The sequence below is a fragment of the Sphaerodactylus townsendi genome, unplaced genomic scaffold (assembly GCF_021028975.2).
Source record: "Sphaerodactylus townsendi isolate TG3544 unplaced genomic scaffold, MPM_Stown_v2.3 scaffold_20, whole genome shotgun sequence".
NCBI lineage: Eukaryota > Metazoa > Chordata > Lepidosauria > Squamata > Sphaerodactylidae > Sphaerodactylus > Sphaerodactylus townsendi.
Window position 1 is genome coordinate 240416 of NW_025950363.1, and position 14590 is coordinate 255005.

At 43.7% G+C, this 14590-nt stretch overlaps 1 protein-coding gene across 1 annotated transcript in view; it reads left to right on the forward strand.

The window, feature by feature from the left end:
- Positions 1-14590, forward strand: part of SCARB2 (scavenger receptor class B member 2) — a 52813-nt gene that overhangs the window by 12187 nt on the left and 26036 nt on the right. Inside the window, exons 2-3 of the mRNA XM_048482718.1 lie at positions 10276-10433; positions 11536-11683. Coding sequence (XP_048338675.1) covers positions 10276-10433; positions 11536-11683 — 306 coding nt within the window. The remainder of the gene's footprint in view (positions 1-10275; positions 10434-11535; positions 11684-14590) is intronic.

Sequence of the window (14590 nt, forward strand, 5' to 3'; positions counted from 1 at the left end):
TCTCCCTCCCAGCTGGGATTGGCTGTCCGCCGCTCACAATCCTCCTCGTCCACCCCCCCCCCCCCCTCATGCATCCCAGCCATCATCTCCCCTTCCTCCAAGAACTCAAGGCGGGATTACGCGGTACCAGCGGAGGAAAAGTGCACAGCTACGCTTGGAGGATGGTGTCTGGAAAAGTGTTGATCGTTCCTCCTCCCCTTAACCAAGTTCTTCCAAACGGCGCTGATGCACCGTCAGGCTGGAGCACTTGGTTGTGAAAACCCTTCATCTAGCCGCCGCCAGTTTTGAGGTGGCTCTATGTACCAGGGCGTTGGAGTCTTACATTAAAGGGTGTTCGGTAATGCGGAGGCCAAGTCCAATACCGAGGGAAGCCTCATGGATTACTGGAAACCCTCTCCCACGTTGCCTCCAGACCCACAGCAGGTTATTTCAATGGATTTTATCACTGGCTTGCGGACAGTCAGGGAACACTGTTTTGTGGGTGGTGGTGGATCTCTTCTCAAACAAGCATTTCATTCCCTTGCACCCACCATACCTTCCAGCTCCCAAACTAGCCCGGTTGTTTAAATTTCAACACATCTACCATACCATTCCTCTCACAGAAGGTGGTAGCCGGATAAATGGCCCCAATTAGTTTCGGTTTTGGAAGGCTTTCCTGGAGTTATTGGGAACCACACCAGCAGTCGCCGCCCCCTACCGCGTTCAAAGTGACAGGCAAAAGTGAGCGGACGAACAGAACACTAGGCAATATTTGCGTTGTTATACAAACTACCATCAGGACAACTGGTGTGAATTGCTTCCCCTTAAGCAGGTATGCTTACAATATTGCAATTCCTTGGCAATTACGCGAAAACCCATTTAGAGTAGTCTCTGAGTGATCCTTCCCGCGTTACCCCAGCTGGGAGGTATTACAGCCACAAATTCAATCAATGGTTACAATGCTAGCTGAAGGCTGGAAAACAGTTCAGTCTACCTTAAAACAGGCTCGAGCCCAAAAGTTTCGAACAGATAAACACTGCTCCAAATTTCCCTTACGTGTTGGGCTTGGGTTTATTTGTCCACTAAAAACCCTTCAGACGTGCACAAATATTCAAAACTTATGCAAAATTGTGGGTCCCTTTGGGATTACAAAAGTGATCAATGATGTTACTGCTACCGCTTAGATCTACCTAATTCACTTTAAATTAACATTCATCCCGTCTTTCATTCCAACTTGCTCGAGGCTCCCGCTTCCAGATGCCTGGCGACCCTCCGGGGCCCATGAAGTTATAATTGATGGACACAAGCATTATGAAATAGATGCTATCCTGGACTCGCTTCTTCATAAGCGTCTACAATATCTGGTGTCATGGGTTGGCTATTCTTCTGGCCATAATCAATGGGTGTATAAGGAGAATATCAGCGCCCCTCTTTAATTGCTGCATTTCACCAAGCTTTTCAGGACAAACCCGGGGAGGGAAATTAGGAGATTTCTTTTAGGAGCAGAGTGTAGGATCTCGAGTCGTTCTTGTTTCCCTTACAGCCAAACCTGGCCTTGGCGGAGTTATTCTTTTGGCCAGGCGTCCGACTGGGATACCTGTACTTGTGAGAATGCTTATCGCTTTTGCATAGTAAATTCCGTTCTCATGAGAGCGGGGCAGGGGGGATGGGTTAGTCAGCATTATAACCTGTTGTTTGAGCGGGGTTGCTCATTCCTGCCATGTCGTGTGTGTGCGCTTTCCAGGATGTCTGAATAAACGGACTTATAATCAAAAGCCTTTTTATTTCTGCTCTTTGGAATTCCTTACAACGACCCTAGGAGGGTTTACTCAGAAGCAAGCCCCATTGCCAGCAACCGAGTTTACTCCCAGGTAAAGGATCGCGCTTTAGTTCTTCACATGAAGTGGGGGTTAACAGCGCTTAACATGATTACCTACACTCCTTCCCCAAAACTAGGTCTTAGGTTTAATGCTAATAATCGAGCCCAATGGCCCAGGCCAGCCTAGATATGTGTGTGTGTGTGGGGGGGGGGGGTTGACTGTTCGCATGTGCCCACAGAGAGGGCTTTGAGTGCCACCTATGGCACCTATGCCATAGGTTCACCACCACTGCTGTAGGGTTTTCAGGGCACGGGGCAAACGAAGTTGCCTCTGTATAGCAACCAGGAAGTCCTTGGTGGAATCCCATCTGAGTACTAACCAGGGCTGACCCTGCTTAGTTTCCAAGAGTTGATGAGATCTGTCTATCCTGGGCTATTCAGGTCAGGCAGGAAATACAGATACTGCTGTTAAAAACAAAACCTGGAAGTCTAAAAGAAACCCAATGATGTGTAATATAGCGGACAAGATGACCAAATTATTAAAAGCGACCTTGGCTGCATTCTGTCCCCATCCCTGTTGAATAAAAGGCTTGTGTTTAAAAACAGAGCGGGATAGGTGAGCTTCCTAGGTGGGTGGGGAGTTTCATGAAGAGGTCATGGCTACTAAGAAGGCCCCATCCCTTGTGCTATGTCACCATCTTCAAGCTAGTCTGCCCTCATCTTGAGCATCGAGAGACAGTGTTATTGTTTATAGTTTGTTTGCTGCCCTGAGCCCTCTGGGGGAGGGCAGGATATAAATTAAATGTGAAATGAAATGAAAGAGTGGTATAGTGGTTAAGAGCAGGTGGATTCTAATCTGGAGAACCGGGTTTGATCTCCCACTCCTCCACCTGAGTGGCGGAGGCTTATCTGGTGAACTAGATGAGTTTCCATACTCCTACATTCCTGCTAGGTGACCTTGGGCTAGTCACAGTTCTCTCAGAACTCTCTCAGCCCCACCTACCTCCCAAGGTGTCTGTTGTGGGGAGAGGAAAGAAAAGGAGCTTGTAAGCCACCTTGAATCTCCTTACAGGAGAGAAAAGTGGGGTAGAAATCCAAACACTTCTTCCTCTTCTTCTTCTTACTGGTGTGGGGAGTGGCAGGGGGGCAGATTGCTGACCAGATTCATATTTATTTTAACATGTATTGATGTTTGTTCTTTTAATTTTCTTTTAATTTTGTTTGTTCTTTTTAAGTTTGTTTGTTCTTTTAATTTTAATGTTTATTCCTTTATCTGGCTTTCATGTGGTTGTTACCTGCCTTGGGTCCTTAGATGCTCAGGGGAAAGGTGGACATGTACATATTTTAAGCAACTCCATGAGAAGGCCACATATACCAAGGCCAGTATTTACGATGGGAATCTATTCTAACATTACAGAAGGATTTTTTTAGAGAAAGATCATTATACTCTTTCTGGATTAACTTGTCCACCATGAAAGCTTTAATCAAAAACTTTAAAGAGTTTAAACATGCTGAATGCAGCTTAAAGGTATCCAGTGGTAAAAACATACACATTAGAGCACAGGTGTCAAACTCGCGGCCCTCCAAATGTTATGGACTACAGTTCCCATCATCCCCTGCCAGCATGCTTGTTATGGACTAGATGTTATGGACTACAGTTGTTATGGACTGCAGATGTTATGGACTACAGATGTTATGGACTACAGTTCCCATCATCCCCTGCCAGCATGCTTGTTATGGACTAGATGTTATGGACTACAGTTGTTATGGACTGCAGATGTTATGGACTACAGTTCCCATCATCCCCTGCCAGCATGCTGGCAGGGGATGATGAAGAGTGAATCCACTTAACATCTGGAGAATATGATTTTATTAGAGCTGTGAGGTGCAGAGCCTTTACCACTCAAGGGCCATTTGGACCCGTTTTCCCACGGCCCGAATCTATTGAGCGGAGGGGTTGCACGGCCAATTCATCCCATAACATCTGGAGTGCAAGGTTTGCCACCACTGCTCTACCGCGGAGCCGCCTCCAGTTTAGCCCCTCACTCACCTTTCGTCAGCTGCTTTGGAGGGCTGGAGGACGCCTGCCCTCAGAAGCTTCTAGGCCACGTGGAGCTACAGCATAAGCCTGAAAGAGCCGCATGTGGCTCCGGAGCCTCTGGTTGCAGACCCCTGCATTAGAGATTCAAAGACCGATCTTCAGCACAGGACACCAGCTTCAAAACTGGTTGCCCAAACGAGCCCTACCTTGCACTTCCTCCTAAAACTTAACAAACGAGGAGGATCTTTTGACCTTCATGAGGAGGCCGCACTAAAGCGTCATGCTGAGGCTGTTCTCTTTGACGGACACACGGAAAGCTGCCTTCAAGTGACTCAAACCCTTGGTCCATCGCAGTCAGTACTGTCTACTCCGACTGGCCATAGCATTCCTGGGTCTGAGGCAGAGATCTTTCACATCACTGCTTCCAGATTCTTTAACTGGAGATGCCAGAGATGAACCTGGAACTTTCTACCCGTTAAGCAGAAGTTCTGCTACTGAGTCACAGCCCCTGCCCATGACGGGATGTTCATCAGAAACTGTTGGACAGAGCACCATTCTGTGCAGGTTGAAACAAAGAGAAACGGTCCTTCAAGTCTGGGGACGCCAGGACTTTAAAGGTAAACCCTGGCGCCTGAAACTGAACGAGGAAACACATCAGCATCCAGAGATGTTTCCGAACAGGCTTTACTTGTTCCCATTGGCTACCCTGGAGGTGGTGATGGCCACTAACCTGGATAGCTTTAAAAAGGGCTTGGACAGATTTATGGAGGAGAAGTCGATCTATGGCAGGAGTAGGGAACCTGCGGCTCTCCAGATGTTCAGGAACTACAATTACCATCAGCCCCTACCAGCGCCCAGTGGCCAGCACGATGAAAACTGATGGGAGTGTAATTCCTAATCTGGAAACGCAGGAATCTATAATGGCTACCAATCTTGATCCTCCTTGATCTCAGATTGCAAATGCCTTAGCAGACCAGGTGTTCAGGAGCAGCAGCAGCAGAAGGCCATTGCTTTCACATCCTGCACGTGAGCTCCCAAAGGCACCTGGTGGGCCACTGCGAGTAGCAGAGTGCTGGACTAGATGGACTCTGGTCTGATCCAGCAGGCTAGTTCTTATGTTCTTATGTACCCTTTCTCAAAATCTAAGCTGCTGCATTTTGGATTGGTTGTAGTTTCTGGGTTGTCCAAGGACAGACCATGTAGAGCATATTACAGCAATCCAATCTTTATATTACAGTGGTGTGACTACAATTTTCCTGTCCAAAATAGTTGAAAAAAAAACCCACTACTACACTAATCTGCTTCTCTGACAATTGAATTGGCTCTAAAAGCACTCCTAGACTCTTGAGTTGATTAGTACCAAACTTACTTCATCTCTCCAGGTACATCCTGAGAGTGGGCCTGCCGGACTTGCAGTTCTGAAGGTCACTACGTATGAACTGCCCTTAGTAGGTCACTGAAATTAAGAGCAATAAGATCAGGGTGTGTTTTTGGTGAACCGAATAAATGCTTCTTTGGTTGAGAGAATTTTCCTGAAACTATGTCAGGAAGCATTGTCATTATTTAAGAAAGAAATTGGTTTCCAATTGGCCACTCATTAGAAGGAGGAGGAAAGGAGGAGAAGGAGTTTGGATTTATATCCCCCTTTCTCTCCTGTAAGGAGACTCAAAGGGGTTTACAATCTCTCTCCCCCCCCCAACAAACACCCTGTGAGATGGATGGGGCTGAGAGAGCTCTGAAGAGGTGTGACTAGCCCAAAGTCACCCAGCTGGCATGTGTTGGAGAGCACAGGCTACTCTAGTTCCCTAGATAAGCCTCCACAGCTCAAGTGGCAGTTCTCCAGATTAGAGTGTGCTTGCTCTTAACCACCAATCCTCTGCTACTCCTTCAGAGTGTAATATGTGAACCCGCTCATGTTTCAGGTCTCTTATTGTTTTATCATTTTTTCCTACTACAGTTTCATCTTTTAGAACATCTCTCAAAGTAGCACTGGTGCATGACAGAAGAATGTTAATTACACCAATAAAATAGAACTAAAGTCAGTCTCTAGGGCAGAATGTTCCATAATTAATACATCAGAAGATGGCCTCCTAACCTGATAATTTAATGAAAACCTGAAACATACATAAGAGTTGATGAAGCAGAAATATATGAGCAGAGATAGTAGCTCCATTCAGCTTCTGGGTCAGTGATGATTGAATCTGTGACTGAATACTCGGTGATGACTGAATCTATGCATACTCGGAAACATTGAATGCAGATCAAATGTGTATTGCTTTGAGGAGGTGATAAAGGTATGAGTTCATGCATGTCCGTCTGATTACTTTATAAGCTCTTGATTTGGCACACTGCTGGAAGTATTGAAATTGTCACTGGAAAAGTCAAGTAGAAAGATCGGATACTTTCAGACTGAATCAAACTACAATAGCAAAGGTGGTCTAATAAAGTTGTCTGACAATATCTTCAGTAAATGAAGTTATGAGCCTTCAACAATAAAATGAAGTTATAAGTCTTTGACAATGAAATGAAGTTATCATTGCGAAAAGAGGCATTAATGAATAGCATCTAGGTCGTGGTAGACTTTAGTGCAGAGGTGGCGAACCTATGGCACGGGTGCCAGAGGTGGCACTCAGAGCCCTTTCTGTGGGCACATGTGCACAGAGTTCATCATGTGGGGAGGGGGCAGAAAATCACCCCCACTCACACACATCTAGGCTGGCCTGGGCAGTCTTTACCTGGGAGTAAGCTCGGTTGCTGGCAATGGGGCTTGCTTCTGAGTAAACCCTCCTAGGGTCGTGATTCACCCATTCAAAAGCGTTGCATGGTTGCTTCACCAAGCTTACTCCCGAGTAACATGCGCCTTGGAGCCAACCGTTTTGTCTAAACTAAAACCTCAGTATGCAGGTTAAATTGCCGTGTTGGCACTTTGTGATAAATAAGTGGGTTTTGGGTTGCAGTTTGGGCACTCGGTCTCGAAAAGGTTTGCCATCACTGCTTTAGTGGATAAAGCTCTGTATTCTAATGGATTTGGTGGTGGTGAGGCCTTGAGCAGTGATTGGCTGAAATGACCTGATGTCATTGAGAAGATGAGATGGGCAGAAGGATCTTGAGCTGCTATGGTAGTGGTGAATGAGGCTGGATGAGCCAAAGGACCTAGAAAAGGCAGGAAGCATCAGGCCAAAGGAAAAAGCAGAAGATTATTGGGAGATGAGGAGGCTGGTGGGAATAGGAGGGAAAGAAGTAGTGGGAGAGGGGGAGAAAAATATTTCCAGAGACCTCTGCACTACAGAAATTGAAGTGAAGAGCAATTGAAAATAAAAGTGAACCAGAAGTTGGCAGGCAAACAATGTTTTGGGTCCTAAATGTGGTAAATGCAAACTATACTTTGTTATAATAATTGGCTATGTTGGGTTTTCTGGACTTTGTTGCTGTGATCTGGTAGTTTTTGCTGGTAGGGTTTTGCCCAGATCTATTGCTGGCCATCTTCAGTGGTATATCATAGTGAGATGTGTTTCCTTTGTGACATGCCTCTGAAGATGCCAACCATAGATGCGGGTGAAATGTTAGGAGCAAAAATTACCAGACCATAGCCGTACCACCTGGAAAACCCACAACAGCCGGTTTCTCATTCAGGTTTGCTTGCGAGTAGCCATTGGATCCTCCCGTTCCTAATCTATATATTTTTTCTATGTAATTTTACCTGTTTTTTTAATGCAATTGTATATGTTTTTCAAAATATACGTTATATGAAACAAAAAACCCATTTCATCAAAGCTTCTGTTTTTATTCTTTTAGCCCTAAAAAAAAAATCAAGACAAACAATTGCAAATACAAAACAGTTTTCTAAAATGGAAGATAATTATCCAGTACTATTTCAAGTGCCCCAAGATTCTGTTGGTTTGGGGAACATACTGAGTTTCCTATTCTGGTCTGCTGGCCAATTGGAATCTTTGTCTTGTTAATTCAGGACAAACTTTAATTTTCCTGTTGATGATGATGTTGGAATTGACCCAGTATTACAGAAACCAGGTCAGGTTAGGTATGACTTGAAAGTGCATTCTCTTGTGATTATAATAATTTGTGAATATAAAACTATAATAAACTAGAATGAAACTCAGTAAATTCCCATTCCACAGGCAAGTTTGTGATGAAGTGTCAAAGGAAGTGCCATTTTACTCAGAAATATGTCGAGAATAGGAATTTCTGCAATAAGGCAAAAACAGCTAGTTCCTCCTTCCTCCTCCGTCCAAATTCTCTGCTTGGACAGTATGGTTGATCAATTTAGGTATAAACTATGGTTTGCAGCACACTTTTCTCTGAGGCTCATTCCGCACATGCAGAATAATGCACTTTCAAACTGCTTTCAGTGCTCTTTGAAGCTGTGCAGAATGGCAAAACCCACTTGCAAACAGTTGTGAAAGTGGTTTGAAAATGCATTGTTTTGTGTGTGCGGAAGGGGCCTGAGCATCCAAAGGTATAAGTGGCAAACTATGGTTTAGAACTTCTTATCTGTGCACATTTTTAGCACCCCAACCACTGAGCTACCGTGTTTCCCCAAAAATAAGACAGTGTCTTATATTAATTTTTGCTCCCAAAGATGCACCATGTCTTATTTTCAGGGGATGGCTTATTTGTCTGTGTTCTGTTTGTCGGGCATGCTTCCAAACAAAACCTTTGCTACGTCTTACTTTCGGGGCTTATATGTCGCACTTCAGCAAAACCTCTGCTACGTCTTATTTTCAGGGGATGTCTTATATTCGGGGAAACAGGGTATGTGTCCTTGGGACCGAGACTTCTGGAAGTACAGCAAAGACTTTAACAAGCCAAGGATTAATACAAATTGTGGTTCACAAACTCACCTAAAGCTGTAGTTTCCTGTTCTGGTCTGCTGGTCAATTGGAATCTTTGTCTTGTCAATTCAGGACAAACTTTAATTTTCCTGATAATGTTGATGATGATGTTGGAATTGACCCAGTATTACAGAAACCAGGTCAGGTTAGGTATGACTTGAAAGTGCCTTCTCTTGTGATTATAATAATTTGTGAATATAAAAACATAATAAACTAGAATGAAACTCAGTAATTATGTTTAAACATTTTTATGATCATTATTATTTCTGTTGCTTCTGCTAATCATAGCAAGGACTGTACCAGGAGGCTTTATTTACAGTAATGTATCCAAATGAACACTCAGTTCTAGCCACTGGATACCTTATGGACATGGATTAGTCACGAGATGTTCAAGCAGGAAATTTTGAACTATATAATGTCATACTTCTGATGAAGCAGAAAGCAAACAATACAATGAAGAAAAATATCGCATAATAATTCTTAGGATTCTTACAAAGCAGAAAAAGTTATGCAACCATATTGGTCCACGGCAAGTCCAAAGCGAAGAACCAAATGTTTGCAAGGACCACCCAAGTTGGCACAAAACTTTGTGCAAGCTTTCGAGCTCACCAGAACTCTTCATCGGGCTGAATGTTAGGTTTTGTAATATCCTATCCAGTGAAGAGTTTTTGAGAGTTCAAAAAGTTTGCAAAATGTTTTGTGGCAATTCTTTTGGTCCTCATGAAAGGAACTTCACAGATTATCTTGTTTTTAGTCCTTATGAAGCTCCAATCCTTCTGAACAGCTTCCAAATGCGATCTTTTGGTACGCTGTGATATTTGATTCTGTTTCAGTAATGGAGAGCTTAAACATAGCAATGGATTTATGTTGATACTTATCGTTGTGGTACAGAATCATATGGTATGGGTTTCCACAATATGTGGTTTGTTGTTGTTGTTGTTGTTGTTGTTGTCGTTGTTGTTGTTGTTATTATTATTATTTAGGCTTGATAGACCGCCCAACCCCCAAAGGGTTCTGGGCGGTGTACAATGAGACATAAAACAAATACAATATAGAATCTCATAAATACAATAGCGATAAAACATTAAAATACATTATAGCAGCAATTCCAAAAATTACAGATAAAAATACATGCACAGATGCATGCACAGATGGCGGCCAACCCAAAGGCCAGGAGGGCCAGCATTGCCCCAAAAAGATGTTCATGGACTACAATTCCCAATTCCCATGCTGGCAGGGGCTGATGGGAATTGTAGTCCATGAACATCTGGAGAGCCGCAGGTTGCAGACCCTTTTGGTATACCATTCAGATTGTGAAGGGGGATTATGATGTTAAGTACTGTTTCATGTGAAAAGTCTATGTGGAAAATTAGAAAAAGGAAGAGAAGAGTTCTACAAAATCTTTCTCCTTGCATGCTATTTTGCATGGTGTGTGAAGTTTCTGGGGGCTTTTAGATCTGACTTTTCTGGGAGCTTTTGCATCACGTGATTCCATCACTCAGAAGGATCGGCTGTCTCCATATGCGAAGTTGTGTTCTGTGTCTGTCTTGAATGTATCTGAATGTCCTTCCTTTTTTTTCCTTTAGGAAATGATTTTGAGGAATGGTTCTGACACTTTAAAAGTATGGGAGGAACCTCCACCGCCCGTGTACATGCAGTTCTTTTTTTTTAACGTGTCCAATCCTGAAGAAATTCTCAATGGTGAGACTCCCTGGGTGACAGAAATTGGACCGTACACCTACAGGTAATTTTTAATTGTTTCAAACAACAATTATGAAGATAATGCTGAGAGTCCAAAACCACTCCTTTTTTTTGGTGGGAGGGGACCCAACATTCTTACATGTATGAACAGATAATGTTAGGGGGTTAACCCCCCTCTCCCAAAATAATACTAGAAGTAACATCTGTTGTGTTAAGAAATAAAGACCGCTAAGATCTGGTGGCCATTTGGGGGGATTGTTAGGCATCCATGATGGTATTGCTGAACTTCTGGCTTCAAACAAAGACTCGAAGAGACTCGGAGAGGGAGAGGAGTAAAAGATGGAAAGGGCCATGTAGTACTGCGGGGTCCTCAGCCTTTTTGAGCCTGCAAGCACCTCTGGCATTCTGACACAGGATGGATGAGTACAACCACCAAATGGGTTGCTGCAGGAGATTGAACCAGTGATAAAATAGCTGCCACAAGAGGCAGAGCCAACCACAAAACATCTGGGAGGGAGGTCATGCATAACTTTAATAGGTACTCTTCAGTATTTCAGACAGAAGCTAGGTGCTCTTCAGACAGAAGCTCTGTTTAACAGGATGCTTGTTATAAGGGACATACATTTAAAAATATTCTTTTGCCTACACTTACCTTCACTACATGAATGAAGGTGAGATCTCTGTGCTCTACTGAAGCAACTTTTTAGAAAGTATGAATTCTCAACCAGATCTCCAGTGGCCAATCAGAAGTCCTGCTGGACAGAAACCCCACTTGGTCACTCCCACTTTCTAAAAACGCATGGAGGGTGCCAGGAAAGGTGCTGGTGGACACCACGTTCGGGACTCCTGGAATACTGTCTGTTGTTCTGTAGTGCTGTATAGTGTTAAATACTAAACATAATAGCCAGTAGTAATTTACCTGAGATTCCTGTGTTGGATGGGTGGGGGAGTAGTATGGAGTTGCTTTGCAAAAGGGTCTTGAAAGGCACAGTTAAGTTTCAATGCAGGTCCAATTTCAGAAAGGTTTAGAACCCCCTTGATTAGGCATTACAAAGATGATAATTGTTTTTAAAATAAAGAACTGGATTTGACATTTGCTTTATGTGTGTAAAGGTTTTGAAGACTCTCTTTGTGTCTTTTTCCAGGGAAGAGAGACCCAGAGTGAATGTTCACATTTTAGACAATGGCACAAGAATATCTTTTCTCAGCCCCAAGACTTATATCTTCATCCCAGAGAAGTCAGTGGGAAACTCGGAAGTTGATCTGATCCGGACTGTAAACTTGCCTGCAGTGGTGAGTCTGGGTTTTATATGCTTTGAGAAGCAGTCTGGCCCTAGGATCGGAAAGAAGAAGAAGAAGAGTTTTGGATTTATATCCCCCCTTTCTCTCCTGCAGGAGACTCAAAGGGGCTTACAATCTCCTTGCCAGATAAGCCTCCACAGCTCAGGCGGCAGAGCTGGGAATCAAACCCAGTTCCTCCAGATCAGATACATGAGCTCTTAACCTCCTACGCCACTGCTGCTTTGTGGGCTTTGTGCTGTTAGGCAAACCAGTCTTTGGTTGCATTACCTGTAAAATGGGTACAATCTCTCAGGCTACCCTGATCTCATCAGATCTGGGCTGTTAAGCAGGGTCAGCCCTGGTTGATAATTGGATGGGAGACCACCAAGGAACGCTGGGGTTGCTGTTCAGAGGAAGGCAACAGCAAACCACCTCTTTGAGTCTCTTGCCTTGAAAACCCTGCAGGATTGCCATAAGTTGACTGCACTTTGCATACACACCCAGTGCCTCTCCAACGGCATGCTTGAGGGAACTCACCAAGTTAAAAATGAAAAAGCAATAAGATCATGCAAACAACATCATACATTGTACTGTCGAAGGCTTTCACGGCCGGAATCACTGGGGTGCTGTGTGGTTTCCGGGCTGTGTGGCCGTGTTCTAGCAGCATTCTCTCCTGACGTTTCGCCTGCATCTGTGGCTGGCATCTTCAGAGGATCCTCTGAAGATGCCAATACGAATTAGAAACAATGCCACTAATCTGACCATACAACCAATCTAGCCTAAAATATCGCCACATTTTTCAGTGTTCAAACAAATCATAAAAACCTTTAGAGCCTGGGTGGCAAGTCTGTGATAGGCCGATATTTCTTTCCACCCCTCATTTATTGCAGGCATAGTGACATTCTCTGTCCAATTTGGTCTACACCTTCCCTTCAGAAAGCTTTCTTATGTAAGAATCCATCATATGTAAAAAAAAGTTACCTTTCTTCTGCCAACTTTGCCAATATTTCCCTTATTTCTTTTTTCTGTATATAAGAAGAAGAAGAGTTTGGGTTTATATCCCCCTTTCTCTCCTGCAGGAGACTCAAAGGGGCTTACAATCTCCTTGCCCTCCCCCCTCGGCCGACACCCTGTGAGGTGGGTTGGGGAGCTGAAGAGAGGCATGAAGCTGTGACTAGCCAAAGGTCACTTGGCTAGGCGTGTGTGGGGAGTGCACAGGCTAATCCTGAATTCCCCAGATAAGCCTCCACAGCTCAGGTGGCAGAGCTGGGAATCAAACCCTGTTCCTCCAGATTAGATACATGAGCTCTTAACCTCCTACGCCACTGCTGCTCCAATATAAGTTAATTTATACAAGCATGATACACAGTTGACCCACAATTTTGTTATATTGGGCGGGGGGGAGGGCTTGGTTCAATTTTTTTCTTAGCTGTGCATCTTATTTGGGGATAAAAATGTTATTGGGTTTTCTCAGATAGGAAACTTGAGGAGAGAAAAGTTTGGAGAAGTAGCTGGATCTCTATACAAAATATCTTACTTTTCCTTCTTCTGTCATCTCTGTATTCAGATCCATTTTTACGGTTTTGCAAATACAAGTTTATTTCCATTTTAGTGTTCAATAGTGTTCAATGTTAGGGATCCACATATTCTGACTTAGCGCAGTTAGGGATAGGAAGGCGTCTACGGGGGAATGGAAAATTGGAGGAAATCTTTCCCCTAGTGTTTCCGAGGGAAAAAAAAAAAAAATGGGGCAATTCACAAGAGAAGAGAGTTCTAAAAAAAAATTTTTTATAGCAAAATGTTTCTCTTTGGAATGAGGGAAATACTTTTAATCAAAATGCATATAAAACAATCCACAACATTGGCAGTAGAAAGTGCTGAGAAGTTGCTTTCAAATTTTGGCAACCACCTAGGGTTTTCCCATTTACATACACAAAAACCCTGAAGCAATACATTCTAAAATTTACAATATAGCAAAATAAGCCTCCTTCCTTCCCACTAGTTCCCAAATAGCATTGCATGCAGTTACCTTAAACAAGGTGTTAAGGGCCCAATAAAATCAATCAAGGTCCCAGCCTGGTAGCCTTGCTTCCTCCAACCTCAGGAGTTCTGTAGCCTTCTGCTTCTTTTCAGACTCCACCCCTTTCTGGGTCAACCCATTCTGAGCATGGAGGTTACATGTCCACTGCGCTGGAGGCGTTACTGTACTGCACCGGCAGATTTGCCTTCCCTGGGGCATTTGTCCCAACGGAGCGGTGGATCTACTGGTGGGCTGCTGCCATGTCCCTTCGTGGTAGTTGAATGCAGCATGGAGTGCCCCATCACTATTCCTGTAACCCCACCACCAGTATTGTGAGTAGAGGCTCTGGAATCTGGAGGCATCACCACGAAGGAACTGAGCTAGCGAGAATTCCTGGTAGAGATGTGAAGACCTAGGAAAACATTTTAACAATCAGGAAGAAAAGTGGGAAATTCCTGTTTGCTGGCTTATTTATTTATTTTCTTGGGACTTTCCAAGGATATTGAGGGTCACACTATTCTAGAATTGGTGAAATGTTTTTCAAGATAACCTTGCCTGATGGAAGTCCTACTACCCTTCTTCCCCGAATATAAGACATCCCCGGAAAATAAGAGGTTTTGCTGAAGTGCGAGATATAAGGCATCCCCCAAAAGTAAGACGTAGCAAAGTTTTTGTTTGGAAGCATGCCCGACGAACAGAACACAGAAAAATAAGACATCCCCTGAAAATAAGACATAGCACATCTTTGGGAGCAAAAATTAATATAAAACACTGTCTTATTTTCGGGGAAACACGGTATGACTATCAAATTACCATCTTTTCTTTCCAAATAAGACACTTTCTCTTGTTTCCCAGAAATATTTTCTAATCTCTGCTTTTATGTTTTCTTACCCCAGATG